Raw genomic sequence first — 17,117 nt, 5'->3', positions numbered from 1 at the left:
TGTCAGCTTAGTCGGTTGCAATTAGCCCTGATGGGAATATTTACACCACAGAAATTGGCAGGCACTACAAAAATGCAACTCTCTCTCTCCTCTAGCCAGTGTCTGCTTTAAAACATTTACCAACAGGCTGGTGAACAACACCAGCATTCACTGAGCAGAATTGGATGGGTTATTTTTACTTCTTGAGCTATTAACTGCACCTGTGTGAAACAGGGATAGTAATATATCCTATAGCATCTGTTGCAGGATTTAAGTGGAACATGTGAGAGTTCTTTGAAACTGTATGAAGGGAAATTAGTAATGTCACAATGATAAGAGTTGCATATTCAGTGATAAAACATGAGACTCTTGGCAAAGTCAGTGTAGTGTAAGTGGATCTAGAGTTTCTTACCCCATATTTACGCTCAACCTGACAGTGTACCTGGCCAGATGAAAAGAAGAGTGAATTCAGAGTCAAAGAATCAGGCAAAAGACTGATTCCTATAGTACACATCAAATAACAGATAGGTACCGAATACAATGTAGATTATTCGCCAAAAATAGTAACCCTATTCCTTTCACAAACTCTGAGTTCTCTATGCCTCTGATGAATTAGACTTATGAAGGTGGATAAAATATTTTCTGTATGTATACTACGAGTATACTCCATATACTACTGTATACTCAGCAGAAAGAATTTTCTGTCTTCTTTTTATCACCTATTCAGCACAGAGCTCTGCATATAAAGGACACACAGAAAAAATTTGACCTCTTGAGGTTGCAAATTCCTGCTTTCATTTTAATGACACTTCAAAATACTTTAAGAAGCCTTATTCAAATCTGCATGAAAATCCCTACCCTTTGATTCAGTGTCACTGCCTTTGGCATTTTCAGTGTGGTTAAATAAGTTACATATTGAAACTACGAAATCATTTTCTGACTTCAAACACTTTTGAGAGTGCTTATGTGGAAAAGTGGGTGCTTTATACTGGTCAGCTCTTATTTACCTTTGAAAAAAACAAAGAAAGCCAAGAAAGTTCCTTGCATAAAGCACATCACTATTGAAACTAGACTGTCAATCACCAGAACACCATGCAGTTGTTTAATTTTCCTGATGTGAACTCCATGTTGCAGATTTTCCTAAGGGCTTGCTGTTCCAAGATGAAGGCTTTGTAGAAGCTAAGGAATCCTATTCTGTTTTAGCTGAAATTGAAATCATCATAGCCAGATAGATGTGGGCTTGTCATCCTCAAATTCTATGACCTTAATCTGGTGATTGAATCTCCCCAAGCCTTGGTGTCCTCATCTGTGACATACATGCACAGGTTTGTGGTGGGGGTTAAAGGAAGAAGGCGACATATGTGGAGCTCTTAACACTGTCTCTGGCACATTATAAATAACAACTTATTACTACTGTTACTACCTTTTAATAAATCGCTTACTCCTGGCTTAACTCCTATCTTGCCAAATCTCATTAAATATACTACTCTGTCCTTTTGTTTCCTCACATAAGAATTAGGTATAAGATCCATCACTTTTTGCTTCTCTGAAATAATAGAGGAATTAATTCATGGCGGACTGAATTATTCTCAATGAATACAGTGAGAACTCAGTGAAGTGCTTTTCTTTTTAAGAAATGATCACCAACCCTAGTTTTGTGACAAGCCAAGCTATCTCAATAATCCTAAAAGGTATCATGAAGGTTACAAGAGTTTTATGAAAAAAATAAGTTTTATGCCCTTTTAAAATCGAATCATGTTACATAGTATGCTGCAGACTGGGAATACAATGAAAGGACAATTTGAATAGTTGAAAATAAAACAGCAGCGGTATTCCATTTCAGTATGCCTAGGGATGATTGCTTTGAAGTCTTAAACTTTATAATCTGAACACACATACTCCTCCTAACAATGAACTTAAATAATGATAGGCGTGGAAGACACAATCCTGAATACAATATTCAGATATTATAAAAGAATTATTTTAGGGGAGTGGAGTGTAGAATTGGTAAGATGCAAACATCTTCTGCAAAGATGATGAAGACGAATTCTTTTATAATGTCTGAGATTTCTGCAGACATTGTACAGCCAGAAGCCACATTATTTACCTTTAACAGAATCTTCCTCTGGAGCCAAGCTCCAGGTTTGGTTGCGGAAAGGTCAGTATGAGTGGAGAAAACAGAAGATTCATTGGAACTCAGAATGCACAGGCACCCTGGACTGTGCACTCCAGCTCCCATCCCAGAGAAAATAATTTCTGGACTCTTGAATGGATATTTTGCATATAATATAATATTAAATCTGTTGGCACAGTGGGAATTCATTCTCTATGTTCAAATTCTTCTAGAAATTTTCTTGGTTGATTTCAGGAAGAATAATATTTTAAGAGGAAAAAAATATGATATTACTTCTAAACTTTTTGGCTTCTTTGTTTAGATATAAATACAAATTAATATTCCTTGTTTGCCAGTGTGTTGAGTGTGAGCTATCATCAGCATGTTAAATACTACTTTGAATGTAATATTTTTTGCTTTTATTTCAAAAACATGGGTTTCTGAAAACAATCGTGTTTTTTGGCTCCTGAGGTGATTATTATCTAATTGATCATGAGATAAAATGGAACCTGTTGCGGGCTTTGAAATCAAGAGGCATCTATTAAGTATGTTAGGCAGAATTTTAGAAACGGAGACCTGATTGAAATAAAAAGGTGTTTATTTGGTGTTATCTGTTAGGACTGTGGCCCAGGAGACATATATTCAAGAAACACTTGATTTGCGTCCCACAGAACTATACAATGGAGGGAGCTTATAAAGGCAAAAACCTCAAGGTTGCAGTTAGTGACATGAGTGGCACTGGTTTAGTCACCAAGTCGTGTCTGACTTTTGCGACCCCAGGGATTGTAGCCCGCCAGACTCCTCTGTCCATGGGATTCTCCAGGTAAGAACACTGGAAAGGGTCACCATCCCCTTCCCCAGGGGATCTTCCCGACCCAAGAATTGAACCCTGGTCTCCTGCATTGCAGGCAGATTTTTTACCAGCTGAGCTGTGAGGGAAGCCCCTAGTTACATGAGTTGTTTATCAATCATTATAATCGGACCTGGCAAGAAGTAAGGGTGCTTGTTAAGTAAAGCTTGGTTGGCATCCGAAATAGTTGCGTAGTTACAGGGAGAGACCTTGAGAGCTGGAGGCTGCAGCTGGCAGATGCTGTTCAGAACACAGCTGGTGGTGAGCGTGGGCCTGGTACAGTTCAGAGACAGTTGACGTTTTCAGTGGTGCAGAGATGTGTCTGAGACCAGATCCGCAGTGACCTCTCAACTCCGTATTTTAAGCTTGTGATTACCCATTATAATATCAATTGGTCATCAAATGCATTTGCTTTGAGTATATTAAACACTAAAGAAAGTAACGGGAACAGAATGGGGAGGAGGAAGCTAGAGCTGGAACAAGAGTTTCATGCGGCTTCAGGGAGCACGCAGTTTCTCGGAGAGAGAAGATTTGAAACAGCAATCGAATCTTACAAACAGAGGAAACCCTAAAGCCATATATATGGTCAGATGGTTTTTTTTCTCAGCTAAGGAAACACACCACTGAGATGAAATAACACATCCAACCCATTTGTAGTTTCAGATGTTGCCGGGAGAAGGTAGTCTGTGGGCGTGGGATTGAAGAATGGGTTTTGTGGGCTACCTGGAAGTTCAACTACTGTTCCTTACTGTGGGTTGATTCCTGGGTCGGAAAGATCCCCTGGAGGAGGGCATGGCAACCCACTGCAGGATTCTTGCCTGGAGAATCCCATCGATGGAGGAGCCTGGCGGGCTACAGTCCGCGGGGTTGCGAGAGTAGGGCATGACTTAGTGACTAAACCACCACCCCCGCTGTGTGTCGAGCTTTATGCTGTGTTCTTATGTCCTCACTGCCTCTTCACTCTATCCTAACAATGTTGTGTTCCTCACTGAGTCCTGTCCAACTCTTTCCAACCCCATGGACCATAGCCCACCAGGCTCCTCTGTCTGTGGAATTCTCCAGGCTCGAGTACTGGAGTGGGTAGACCGTCCCTTCTCCAGGGGACCTTCCTGGCCCAAGGATCAAACCAACCCAGATCTGCTACATTGCAGTTATTACCATCTGAGCTATAATGATGCTATATGTTAAATAGTATTAACCAAAGTCTGAAGAAGTAAAGTAGTTTTCCCAAGGACTCATAAGCATTATATTACGGATTCACACCCATAACTTCTGACAATAAATTTGGCCTTCTATATAGCACACCAATGTTATGAGTAAAGGCATTTCAAGTTGTCTTTGTTTGAAATAAGAAATGGGACTGATGTGTTGGAGGAAGAGTAGATTAGATACCTTCCTGGGAAGGAGTAAAAACTGTGGAAGGTTTTACATCTATAGAAAGTTACACGGCAAATCCAGGGTGAGTTTGTTTCATACAAGACAGAGCATTAGAATATTAAAGTAGAAAGGAAGGGAGGGAAAGGGGGATTAATAGTTTCTGAAATAAAACTGAGCCTAGCTGATAGAAAATATCCTATGTATGTCTATGAATGGTTTTAATACATATTGATTCAAAACAGCTAGGGAAACAAAAGGATTCAGCACCTTGTGGCAGTAATTACCAATTTGTGTTTGGAGTATAGGTAATATTTTTTCTTCTGCATTCATTTCAAAGAAATAGATATATGGAAACTAGATTATTTGGTGAATTGAAAACACTGCTGAATTTTAAACTATAATAGATATGAATTTGAAATAAAAATTAGAACAGCTTGTACTGAATTGGAGTATGAATAGTTCATTATTTTATCAGTTAATTGCTTTCCATCATTTTTCCTAATTAGAGTTAAAAACTTAACAGTCTATTTCGATGAACTGTTCACAAGAAATTTATAGTTTTTAAATGCCAGCTTGTATATAAGTAAATACTCAACAGATTCTTTAAAATTGTACTGTGTTCCTGGACAAATACTGAATCTTGATAGCTTAGGTTGGCCTAAACAATTTCAAGCATAACATTAGAGCTATATTAAACACTCAGCAAATTTTTACTGATTGTGTTTGGATTGGCTCCTTATGTTTTTTTTTTTTTATTTCACAGAATGTTACTATAATAATTATGACTTTAGTTCTTGACCTGCTTTAGATGATTTTGTTTCAATTTATCTGTTACATATTGATGCCATTTATTAAGGCCTTTTTCCCTGTGATTTCTTTCTAGAAGTCAATAAGATGTTATTTATTTTCATTATTTCTCAAAAAATGTCAATTTTTAAAAAATTATTCAGATTGTTGTAAGCCAAACATCACAAAGGTTATTTATAATATGATCTTGTAATTACACATAATGTGACCGTGATGTCCCGTACAAATGCTATAGCATTACATTTTCTTCTCCTATCTATTTTTCTCCCACTTTAGAAATAAGGTAATTCAGCATGACCAATATACCGCCAAGTGTAGTAACTCAGTCATGTCTGACTCTGTGACCCCATGGACTGTAGCCCGCCAGCCTCCTCTGTCCATGGAATTCTCCAGGCAAGAATACTGGAGTGGGTTGCCATTCCTTTCTCTAAGAGGATCCTGACCCAGATATTGAACCTGGGTCTCCTGAATCGCAGGCAGATTCTTTACGGTCTGAGCTACCAGGGAAGCCCATATATGGCCAAACTATTTCCCGTAATTGACATTCCCTGATGGAAATGATCTTATTATTTATTTTTTGACTGAACTTACTTCACTCACTTAAAAAATTTATAAACGCACTTTTTAAACTAACCAACTGCCTCAGCTGACATTTGTAACCACACACAAGTCATGCTCACAAAACTTTCCTGTAATAACCATTTCATCTTAGCAACACCTGCTTTCTCAGAGCTGAGAGCTGCAGGCTGTATCAAAGTTTCTTCAAAGCTGTAGTTTATGCTCCTTGCACGAAATCCTTCTGTGGTTTCTTCATGATGTTAGCAGTATATGTGCTACAGGGTTTGATCATGCCTTTGGGTTTTGAGAAAATTCTTAGATGTTCTTCTCTAAAAATTCCTTAATAACCTTCTTTACTGAGAATATGCTTTCTCAAAACACTTGCGTTAACAGAACGTTGATAACGCATTTCACGTTTCTCACCACATTCAGCAGGTGCCCTTTACCCAACAAGAAAATAAAAAATGTAAAAGGTCAATACTGGTTCAAAGAAAGGGGCGGGGGGGTGGGGGCGGGTAAGAAGGAAAAAAAAAAAGAAAAACAGGAATCATAACGGCTAAGTATATTTTCCCTGTTCTGGATGTTTGTAGTGAGGTTTGAAAGTCCAATATTTCTTTAACCAAATTAAGTGAAACAAAATTTAGGTTTTTGTATTCATTAGTGTAGATGTATTTGATCCGGCCAGGAAAACATCGTAAATTACTTTCTAGAAAAGAAAAAGAAAACATCATGTAAAATCTAAGGAAAGGATTTAAGCACAGCAATGACCAGAATAGAACAATCTTACATGCATATTTGGATATCCAGTTATATATTTCCTTGAATAGAAAATAATAATAAAAACAAAAATAAAAACAAAATGTATTCAATTCATTCGTAACTAGACAACTTTTGATCTTGTGAGTTTCTGCCTTGTTCCTTCATCTGCACCATATTTCTGTCTTGTCTTTTTTTTTCCCCTAACTTGCTCCGTCTGAGGTCTTTTCCCAGGCTCGAGGGTTGTATTCCTTCTTCCTTTTGGTTTCTGCCCTCGGTGGGTAAGGTTGGCCCAGTGATTTGGGGGTGACTTGTGCCTGCATTCTAGTGGGAGGGGGTGAGTTTATCTTTTTCCCCTGCAGTGGACAGGACTGTGTGAGGTGGTATGGTTTGGGGTGTCTGTGGGAATCCCATCTGCTGATGACTGCTTCTGGGTTTTTTTCTTGCTTGTTGTTTGGGAGAGGCGTCCTGCATGGGGTGCCGTTGGCAGCTGGGTGCTAATGAGCTTTGTATGCAGGTATAGTCCTTTGTGGAAGTTCTCACTAATTAATAGTTCCTGGGATTAGGAGTTCTCTGGCAGTGTAACTAGACAACTTTTTATATCAAAGAAAATCCACATTTTTCCTTAACTTTGCTGCTGCTGCTGCTAAGTCGCTTCAGTCGTGTCCGACTCTGTGCGACCCCATAGAGGGCAGCCCACCAGACTCCCCCATCCCTGGGATTCTCCAGGCAAGAACACTGGAGTGGGTTGCCATTTCCTTCTCCAATGCAGGAAAGTGAAAAGTGAAAGTGAAGTTGCTCAGTCGTGTCCGGACTCTTAGCGACCCCATGACTGCAGCCTACCAGGCTCCTCCATCCATGGGATTTTCCAGGCAAGAGTACTTAACTTTAGCTGATCCCATATAAGATCATGACTGTGGCAAGAAGGCTGGGATACCTCCTTTCCTGTTTGAGATGATGATTAACTTGTGAGTGTGCATGCTTTTCAGGTGAACAAAGCTTGGCAACAAAAGTGGATCAAACATTATGGAGTATTTTATTGCCTTTTTTAAAGAATAGTATAAAATACTTACCAGCATTGAAAAATATTTTTCTATCTAATCAAATTTTAAACAACATAAGCAGTGAACGCTTTACAAATATTTGTTACTTGTTCTATGTTGTTGTTCTTCTGTGGGTTGAGGCAGTATTCTTAATTAGCTTTAGTAAAATGTGACTTAGAAATTGGAGTTGAATAAGTAAGTATAGTACAGGCAAACCATTTGTGTTTGGATTTTTAATTGAAATATGAAAGATTTTGAAAACCTGTAGGCATAGTTTCAAATCCTCTTTTTCTGAAAAAATTGCTTAATCACTGCCCAATTACTATGGCTTTTGCAGTCATGTTTAACCCTTTCTGAGAAGATTCTACTCTGGAGGTTCTATAAAAGTTTTCTTCTAGTTCTTTTTAATACAAGATTCCCCAGTAATATTTACTCACATTCCAGGCCCCTTGGCTATTCATGTGACCTCAAAATAAGCAAGAAAATAAAGGATAAGAAAGATAAAATAAATGCATTCAATTTTCTAAATGCATGAGAAATATATTACTTCTTCAGCAACTTTTTAATGTCACTTATACAGTTACTTTTCACATTTCATTTGCTTTATACATAGTATGCTTGCTATAGGTTATATTGAATGCTTCTCTAAATTCTTCTCTTGTGTGTATGTTTTTTCTTCCCAGTTACTGGCTGACAAACAAAGTCCCCATCAAAAGGCCCAGCACAGGTCTACTCATGTATACACTTGCCACGAGATTCTGTGACGAAATTCACCTGTATGGATTCTGGCCATTCCCTAAGGATTTGAATGGGAAAGCTGTCAAATATCATTACTATGATGACTTAAAATATAGGTACTTTTCCAATGCAAGTCCTCATAGAATGCCATTAGAATTCAAAACATTAAATGTGCTACATAATAGAGGAGCTCTGAAACTGACAACAGGAAAGTGCATAAAGCAATAAAGCACGCCTAAAACATACAGACAAACTGAATACGCACTTCTTTTCTGAAGATGCTTCCTAAGATTTGAAAAACAGGATCCAATACAAGACTGGGTTGCAGCATCCACCACTTACCTGAAAGGTGATTAAAGGACATTCATGAGAAATCCACTACCAGCTGACGAAATACCTGCAAAGTGCTCTAAAAATTAAGTATTTTGACTTCAAGGGTCCTTAGTAAGTGCCACTTCCACTCAGAACACAGTTTGAATGTATAATCAGTAGTGTTTACAAGATCCAACAATGCACTCATCATGAGTTAACGAAGCAAAAACGTTCATCACTGTTGGGCTGGCACTGCAACGCCAAGCTTGAGAAGAGGAAGCCGGGGACACCACTCAGCCCTTGGGGAAACCGAACTGTCCTGTCAGCAGAAACCACGATGGAAACAGTTTGAGCAGGGAAATCCGTGAGGTCAAACAACTCAAGGAAATGCCTTCAGTCAGGACTCTGAGTCTGATCATGATGAACTTCATGTTTTGTTTCTGTTCTTGTTTGCCTTCTGGAGTCTCTTTTTGTTTGGGTATTCGGGGTGCTTTGAAATCCTTTGAGATAAATATGAATGAGATAAGTAATCTTTAAGTGATCGTTTTTAAAGTTCTTATATTTTTAAACAGGTATCACACAGTAACTTTGTAAAAAAAGTTTTGTTTTGCACAACTGTAAACCTCCCAGTTTTTTTTCCAGTGGTGTAGAAAAAGTGAAAGTGAAAGTGAAGTCGCTCAGTCGTGTCTGACTCTTTGCGACCCCATGGACTGTAGCCTACCAGGCTTCTTCATCCATGGGATTTTCCAGGCAAGGGTACTGGAGTGGGTTGCTATTTCCTTCTCCAGGAATGGTGTAGAAGGTACCAGCTAAACTGTATCACTCAGCAATCTTGAACCATTCTAAAGGGAAGACAAACTCTGTGTCATCTGAGATGGTAAAATTAGCAGGAAAAAAAAAATTACTTTTGGTACCAAAGATTATACTGACATGTCTACACGAGAAACCAGTCTCCTTTCATGAAAATAACATATTAGTATATTAGGATGCTACTAATGTTAAAATTGTCTCTAGGTATTTTAAATTTTCCAAACTCAAACATCATTTTTGTTTAAAAGGAGATTCCATGGCTTCTACATTTCATAATGATTTTGTGGAAGCATTTTGCCCATTAGAGTAAATGTTTGACTGGTAGGTCTGAAATGTGACTTCCAGTTCTTTGATATCCCACTTGTTAATTCAGATGGAAAGATTGACTTGCTCTGTAGATGATTGTTAAAATTTCTTCATGCAGAAATGATTAATAGAGTGCTGTTTTCATCACAGAGATAATTTTAAGAGGTTTAACAATGAGACTGTATGTCAGTATTTTGAACTTCAGATTAATTAAATTGACCAATATTTTTTCTGAGTTAAATTTATTCACATTATCACATTAATGTGTTGTCAGAGAAGCACATGAAATTATTAATAAAGTGATTTTTGAAAATTTTAACATATAACAGAATTGACCAACAGGCCAATTTCTGGTAATTACTACACTGGTAGGTAATTCTGATGGTAAATTGTTTCTTTAGAAAGCAGAAGTGCTACGTTCCCACTTCTACTCTTGCCCTAAAACAAAATAGATTACTTCTTGTTTCTGAGGGAAGGCAATCTGTGAAAAGAAGAAATAGTATGAGGAATATATATGTTTTGTTTCTTGGAGAAGAAGGCCTGAAAAAGAATAAATAGCATAAAGAATATACATATATATATATATGTTATCAAAAAAAGGATATTCATAGTAATACAGTTCTCAATATATTAATAATATGTGGTATTCTTTTTAAAAATATTATAGAACCTTGGGATATAGAAGATTATTTTTTCTGAGAATTTATGTGTCTCTAATAAAACAAAATAGAACCCACAAAGGAGATACATAGCTAAAAATTGATAGAATATAATGTAATTTATCACTGAACCTCTTATTATTGGAAGTTTTTAAAGGATTAAGTCCATATGTTGAATGTAAACTTGAAAAGTCTGATATACCCAACTAATCAAAAGTAGGTGATTACTTAATTTGGACTTGCAGACAAGCTGTTTGAGTAGTCTTTAATTTAAATTCAATAAAAATTTTGAAGTCACAAGTCAATTCTTTTAGATAAGATACATCTCAGAACTCATTGAAGGTAAAAAGTAGCATCAAGGTACCTTGCCATTTTGACTGTGCTTTCAACAAATGTGTTGAGACAATTTGAAGGCCACAGAAAAGCATCCCAGACACGCACTGTTCCGCGCATTGATGTTTATCTCATAAACGCATTGGGTAGTGCCTTTTTAGCTTCACATTGCTTTGGTACCCTGTACTTTATGTTCTCTAAATACGTTGCCCAGTCTCAAAATTCTCAGCATATAAAAAGGGCTTCAGTATCGACTGAGACTACTTGTGTTCATCTCAGGGAACTTTCAATACTCAAGAATGAATTCAATTAAAGGCGTTTGGTGTTCAAAGAAGACAGCCTGTACAAGACCAGTCCATTCCCTATTGTAGCGCTTTCCATCTCCCCTCCCCCTTCACCATCCACTGTGGCCTTCTTACAGAGGTGGGGCAGGGAGATTACTGAAGGCTCAAGGCAAGAATAAGAAAAAGAATTCCGATCCAACCAATCAGGGGGCAAAAGCGATCATGATGAAATCAAATTAGAAGTACATACTTGAAATATTTGAGTGTTTTTTTTTCCTCTGATACTATGTTCACAGCTTTAATATTTTATTTCCTTTTCATGATTTAAACCTGTACCTGGCAACACTCAGGCAGCTGACTGTGAAACACTCCTGTCCCTTTGAGAACATGGTTGTTACTGTGCTGTTGACATGAAGAGGCCATGGAAACATTTTCATCATTATTACCCAGCCTGTTCTATACTTAATATTAAGTTGCTGGAATAAAAAATAATAAATCAGTAACAGATTTTTCTGGGCAGATCTGATGATTGAGCCCACAGGACTGATGAAATGACTGGAAGTTTTTCTGTCTGAAAGAAGGTGCTGGGCATTCAAATGTGTTTATGTATTGTATATGAAATGAAATGTATATCAGTTGCTAATGGGAATTTCTACATATATGCTTACAGAAGCAATTTATTTAAATAATGCTGTAGGTAGTGTACATACCAACTAGTTATTAAGCTACTACGCAGGAAAAGGGTGAACAGAGTAATTTATTTCTGATTGAGCCAGTTAGTCATAATACACACAGTGTGGTATTTGGTTCATAAAAGAGTTGTTTTATGTGGTTATTGTTGGGAGTATCTATAATTGTGGAAGGGGTGTAGGAAGAGTTATGTATAGTTAGTTGTGACCTCTACCAGTTTGAGAGTTTCCCCATCAGACATGATCAGTATACCAATGTTTGACAAGTTGAGTGAGAGAGGGTTATTGTTCCTATTTGTTGAAAGAAAATCCAAATAAAGCCCACCTAGAAATAGATATTTTATTATATATGTGCTATAGATATATCTACATAGTACAAATAGACGTGTGATACATATATACAATGCTATATATGTGTGTCTGTGTGTATACACAGAGTCTGTAATATACACACACTGGATTTGTGTTACGCTCGTGTCTTCAGGGTTTGCGATGTGAAGCACCCTGGAGATAAAACCTCTTTAGAATAAAGAAGTTGTTTTGAAACTTCAGTTGCTAACCTGCTTTAAAGGGATCTACTTTGTAACTGAATTCTATGTTGTTCATACCTAGAGTTACAATGAGGGTCTAGTATATCCAAATCTTTAAAAAAATTAAAAAAAAAAAAAGTCTTCAAGCTGGCAATGTATTTGAATTGCAGTTTTCAGATTGTGGCTCCAGAACCATTGTCTCCGCATTTAAGTAGCACCTTTTAATAATTACTGTTTCTTTGTGTAGGCAAAAGCACAAGAGTTTCAAATGTATATAGCAGGGGGTGGAAAAAAAAGAGTTTACAGAGATAGTACTGCTGCACAGAATAATTGCTACTGTTTCTTATATCATTTGTGGAATTGAAAGATGAGGTTTATTCTGTCAAGTTCATTCTGTTCAACACTGTTTCCCTTTTGTTTATGTATAGCAATGGGGTGTTATTGTTTTATCATTTGTAAAACTGTAAAATAAATTAAACCCCCTTTTTTTTTCATCTTTCTCTTATCTCTTATATTTACAAGGTTTATTCCACTTTGCATGTCAACCTAAGATGATACCAGCTTTAACAAGCTTTACCTAGGGTTCCTGGTTCCCCTCCCCGTCAGCCCCAGCAATTTGCAATTTAGCCAGTCATTTCTTTAAAGTGTATTCAGAGCAATATGGACAATATCAAAACCCTCATGGACATCCGGAAATCCTGAACAGTTTTTGTGTGTGTGGTGCATTGCGTTTGTAGTTGAGGGAATGGAATGTTACATAAGCTACAGTCATTTATATCCAATTTGTACTCCCAGTGACTGCTATCAGTGAGTCACTCCAGCTTCATGGCCGAAGAAGCCAGCAGGTCCTTACACATTCTTACGGCTGCCCTGTGACTTGTGATTGCAAATGCTATTGCACCCACTGGCTCTTGTTTGCAGTTCATCTTCCAAAGGATGATCCTAAAAACCGCATTTTTAAAGCTTTCATGGCTTTCTAGAACTGACTGGTCTGTTTTCAGACTGCATTATTTTCTCCAGAAATTATTAACTTTAGTTTCATGAGGTCACTTTTTGCCTTCTGTAATTTTAAAACATTTGCTAGAGACCAACAGTGAACCATGAACAAGGGTTGGTGAATATCAATCTCGTTGGTATTTGTGTAATTTTTTTTCTTTCAAAGATCCATATACAGTGGGCAATCCTTGTTTATTCTTGGGATATAATCAGACCTCAACATGAGCCCGTGAGATGCAAGCTGCAATATCCCATTTTTATAGATGTGAGATTATGTGATTTGCTAAAGGTCACAAAGCCCAGAAATGAGAAAACAAGGATTTGAATTCAAGTGGTCTGTCTGACTTCAGTGTACACATTCTTAACCATCAGGTTTTGATGCCTATACTTTTTAACTGGCAAGAAGTTCCCTTGGAAACTTAGTTTGCAAGTAAGTCATTATTTAGTGAGCACAGATTAAAAGCTGAGGTAAGTCTATCAGTTCAGTTCAGTCGCTCAGTCATGTCCAACTCTTCACGGACTACAGGCAGGGTCATATAGGCAGCATCATAATTTAGACTTGGGAGCAGTCTAATAAGTGAAAAAGGAATGATCATCTCTAGCGACAGAGCTGTACCTTCCAGGGCAGTGTCTCCTGTATGGTTCTTCATAAATACTGTTAATTCTTGCTTCCTATGTTTTTCCAGGGAAGCTGGATTACTCTTATGTTAGAATTTGACTTTATGTATCACAAAATATATTGCACTGCATTTAAAGTCTAATTATGAGATTTCTATACAAACATTTTGATTGAATCTGAGTGTTTCCTCTCCATTAACAATTTAGCACTAAATATTTACATAAATATCTTGAGGTTGAAATTCTGCGAATGACTAGGTTTGTCCATTTTATATTGATTTTTTTTTATTAGTTTCCTTCTTTTCCTGAGAATGGAAGTAACCTAGTCTCCAAATTAAGGAGCAGTTTAATGATTTCCCCTACATACTGGCTTCATCATGCACAAGCCCATAAAAGCAAAAATATAAAAAGATCTCAGATAGAAGAATATCAGCATTGTTCAGTCTGTTCCTAAAAGATAGATCTCGGTCATGTAGGTGCTGAATTTCTGAAATCTCAATCAACAAATTATGAAATGCAAACATAAGTATCTTGCTGTTAAAAATATTTTTGCTTCCAGATTTCTGATTTCTGACTCAGTCCCCAACGTGGAATTTCTCAGGTAAACACAAGCGAACACTGGTCCAGGACTCACACCACATAAATGTGCTGGATGGATGACGGCTCTGCATGCCTGTCTCTTCCCTGGAGATGCAGAACATATATTAACATAGGAAAAGATCGGCAAAATCTTGCAATAAAGGAAGAAATTTCTGTTGTTGAAAAGTCATACATAATTTGTATAAAAATCCTATTAAATATGAAATTGTGTTCTTCAGAACAGCTTCTTGGATAACACTTATGAATATATAAATAACAGTACAGAGAAAACATAAGAGCCTCGGTTAGAAAGGCTGATGCTTCCTTTACCCGCAGTGGTTTTTCTTTTCCCATTGGGTAAAGTCGTTTGGAAGAATATTTTCAAACAGGAAACTATTTTAAGCATATATTTGTTCTCTACTCTCTTTATATTAATTTTTACTAGCAGTTATTCTCTTTTCTGTAATAGTAATTCTACTACATTCCTAAGCAGTCTCAAACCTAAACTTTATGACTCATTCCAGACAACACACAAATTAGTTAGCTTTGAAACGTTAATAGCACAGGAAGGGGAAAAAAAAAGCCTTCTCTGAGGCGCTACTTTGCATTTTCTAGAACCACTCAGTGCATCACAGAAAGCGGTCTCTCTGCTGTCTGTCCTGCCCGCCCAGCTTCCGTCGCTCCAGCCTCCATCCGCACACAGGTGGGCTGTCTAAGAACCCATCTGCCGGGGCTGCCAAAATGTAAACACACTCGGCTGGCAGCAGATGTTTCCAGGAAAGAGCACTTCCTCCAGAGCTGTTCTGCTTCGAGTTTGATGTGCGTTATCTCCGTGATTGGGCATGAGGTCGGCATGTCCAAATACATCATTTGTCTCCCAGGTACAGAACAATCACAGCGAGGTGCAGGCTCCGATGTGTGATATTTACCATGTGCATATATGAAGAAATGTTTCTGAAGACTCTTAATAAGTCAAGATTTTTCTTTTTGAAAATACGGGCTTTTAGTAAGACCCTATTTGCTGAGCTCTCAAAGGTCAAAAGTAGGCTTAGCAAAAGAAAAGTAGGCATATTTTCTACTTTTCTATGGACAATGGACATCGTTATAATTGTTAGTGTTCTTGTGAGTTGTTAGAATAATCATCTGTATTCATGGTTCTCGGTCCCACTTTTTTTTATCAATACATAGGCATTCATTTACGGGGTAATTCTATTTAATTCTACAGACACTAATGGCATATTTTATGTGAGTGTATAAACTCTGTTAATATGTCTATCTTTGCAAGTATTATATAAAATATGCAAGTATTATCTAAAAAGAATTTATCTTATAAAATAGTTACATTTATTCAACATTTATAAAGTAATACTCCCTACTGGCATTCCATGAAACATGAGGAATGCCTTTCCTCATGGTTATCAAAATTTAGATGAAAGAAACAAACATGAAAATAAATAATCATATCCTTTAGTGGCACGGATTCTATTCCGAGAGTGCCCAGAGAGTTAGGGGACCACAGCGGGGGCCAGGCAGAGGACACAGGCTACTTTGAGTGTGATTTGTAGTCAGGTGGTCAAATCAAGACAAGCAATACTCCATTAACACAGATGACCCAAAGAACAGAATCTAGCTGTGGGTTTTTTGTTTGTTTGTGTTTGTAATCTAGACAGATTGAGAAACGATTACCCTAAGAAACAAAAACAGTCAACAGTCCTTGCTTATGGAAATAACACAGTTTCCACCCCGGCTCCTGACCATATTTCCCCAGAATCCTTGTTGAATTACAAGTTTCAATAAAGCTGAAATTCACCCTAAAACAAGCACTCACTACCAAGACCAAGTAACCACAGACCTTTTGAAATTATCCACCACACAAAAGCCTCCACCTCCAAATGTCCCTGTTTCAATATTTACTTTGTTTCCAGCTTGAAGGAATGCACATGAAAGAAAGCATCTTGTGCTTACTTCCAAGTAATGACTTTTTAAAGTGATTTATTCCTCTCATTTCAGTACATGTTTCCAAATTAGCGTGAATTTTAAGATTGATTTTGGGATAATGCCAGAATTTCAAAATCCCATGCGCCTAGACTTTCCAAGATGTGGAATGTGAGCCTTCTAGCATTACCTCTCAGGGAATGACTACACCTTCTTTCTCTGTGGGCTCCTTTTTTTACATCCTTATTTAAATGTGTTTCAGTAGGATTTTTCTTGTCTTCTTTAATCTCCACACCCCTAGAGATCTTATCTAGTCGGTTGCTTTGTAAAACAGAAGATGTACGGACATGTGGAGGAAATAAAATTAAGGACTCTATTCATACAAAAATGTGCATATGTATGTCATATTCACAGTACAGAAAGAAAGTGAAGTTGCTTAGTCGTGTCCAACTCTTTGTGACCCCATGGACTGTAGCCTGCCACGCTCTTCTGTCCATGGGATTTTTCAGGCAATAGTACTGGGTTGGGGTGCCATTTCCTCCTCCAGGGGATCTTCCCAAGCCAGGGATCGAACCTGGGTCTCCTGCATTGTAGGCAGATGCAGTACCGTCTCAGCCTAGGTTCTTTTAAAAACATAGCTCAAAGGGATTTTAGTGCAAATAGTCAAATGGACAAATGCTCCCAAGAAGCAGAAGTGTGGAACCAGGGTACCACAGACTCAGTATTTGTATCCCTCCAAAATTCCTATGTTGAAATTCAATCCCCAGTGTCACAGTATTCGGAGGACCTCTGGGAGGTAATTAGGTCATGAGGGTGGGTTACTCATAAAAGAGATTAGTGCCCTG

The 17,117-nt window shown here is 37.6% G+C and overlaps 1 protein-coding gene across 1 annotated transcript in view; it reads left to right on the top strand.

The window, feature by feature from the left end:
- ST8SIA4 (ST8 alpha-N-acetyl-neuraminide alpha-2,8-sialyltransferase 4) overlaps window positions 1-12,638 on the top strand; it is a 99,066-nt gene extending 86,428 nt beyond the window's left edge. The window contains 1 exon segment of the mRNA XM_020892805.2: window positions 8,167-12,638. Coding sequence (XP_020748464.1) covers window positions 8,167-8,449 — 283 coding nt within the window. The 3' untranslated portion in view covers window positions 8,450-12,638.
- Window positions 12,639-17,117: the final 4,479 nt, after the last annotated feature.

Source organism: Odocoileus virginianus, chromosome 3 (assembly GCF_023699985.2).
Source record: "Odocoileus virginianus isolate 20LAN1187 ecotype Illinois chromosome 3, Ovbor_1.2, whole genome shotgun sequence".
NCBI lineage: Eukaryota > Metazoa > Chordata > Mammalia > Artiodactyla > Cervidae > Odocoileus > Odocoileus virginianus.
This window is presented reverse-complemented; position numbering and strand designations above follow the sequence as displayed.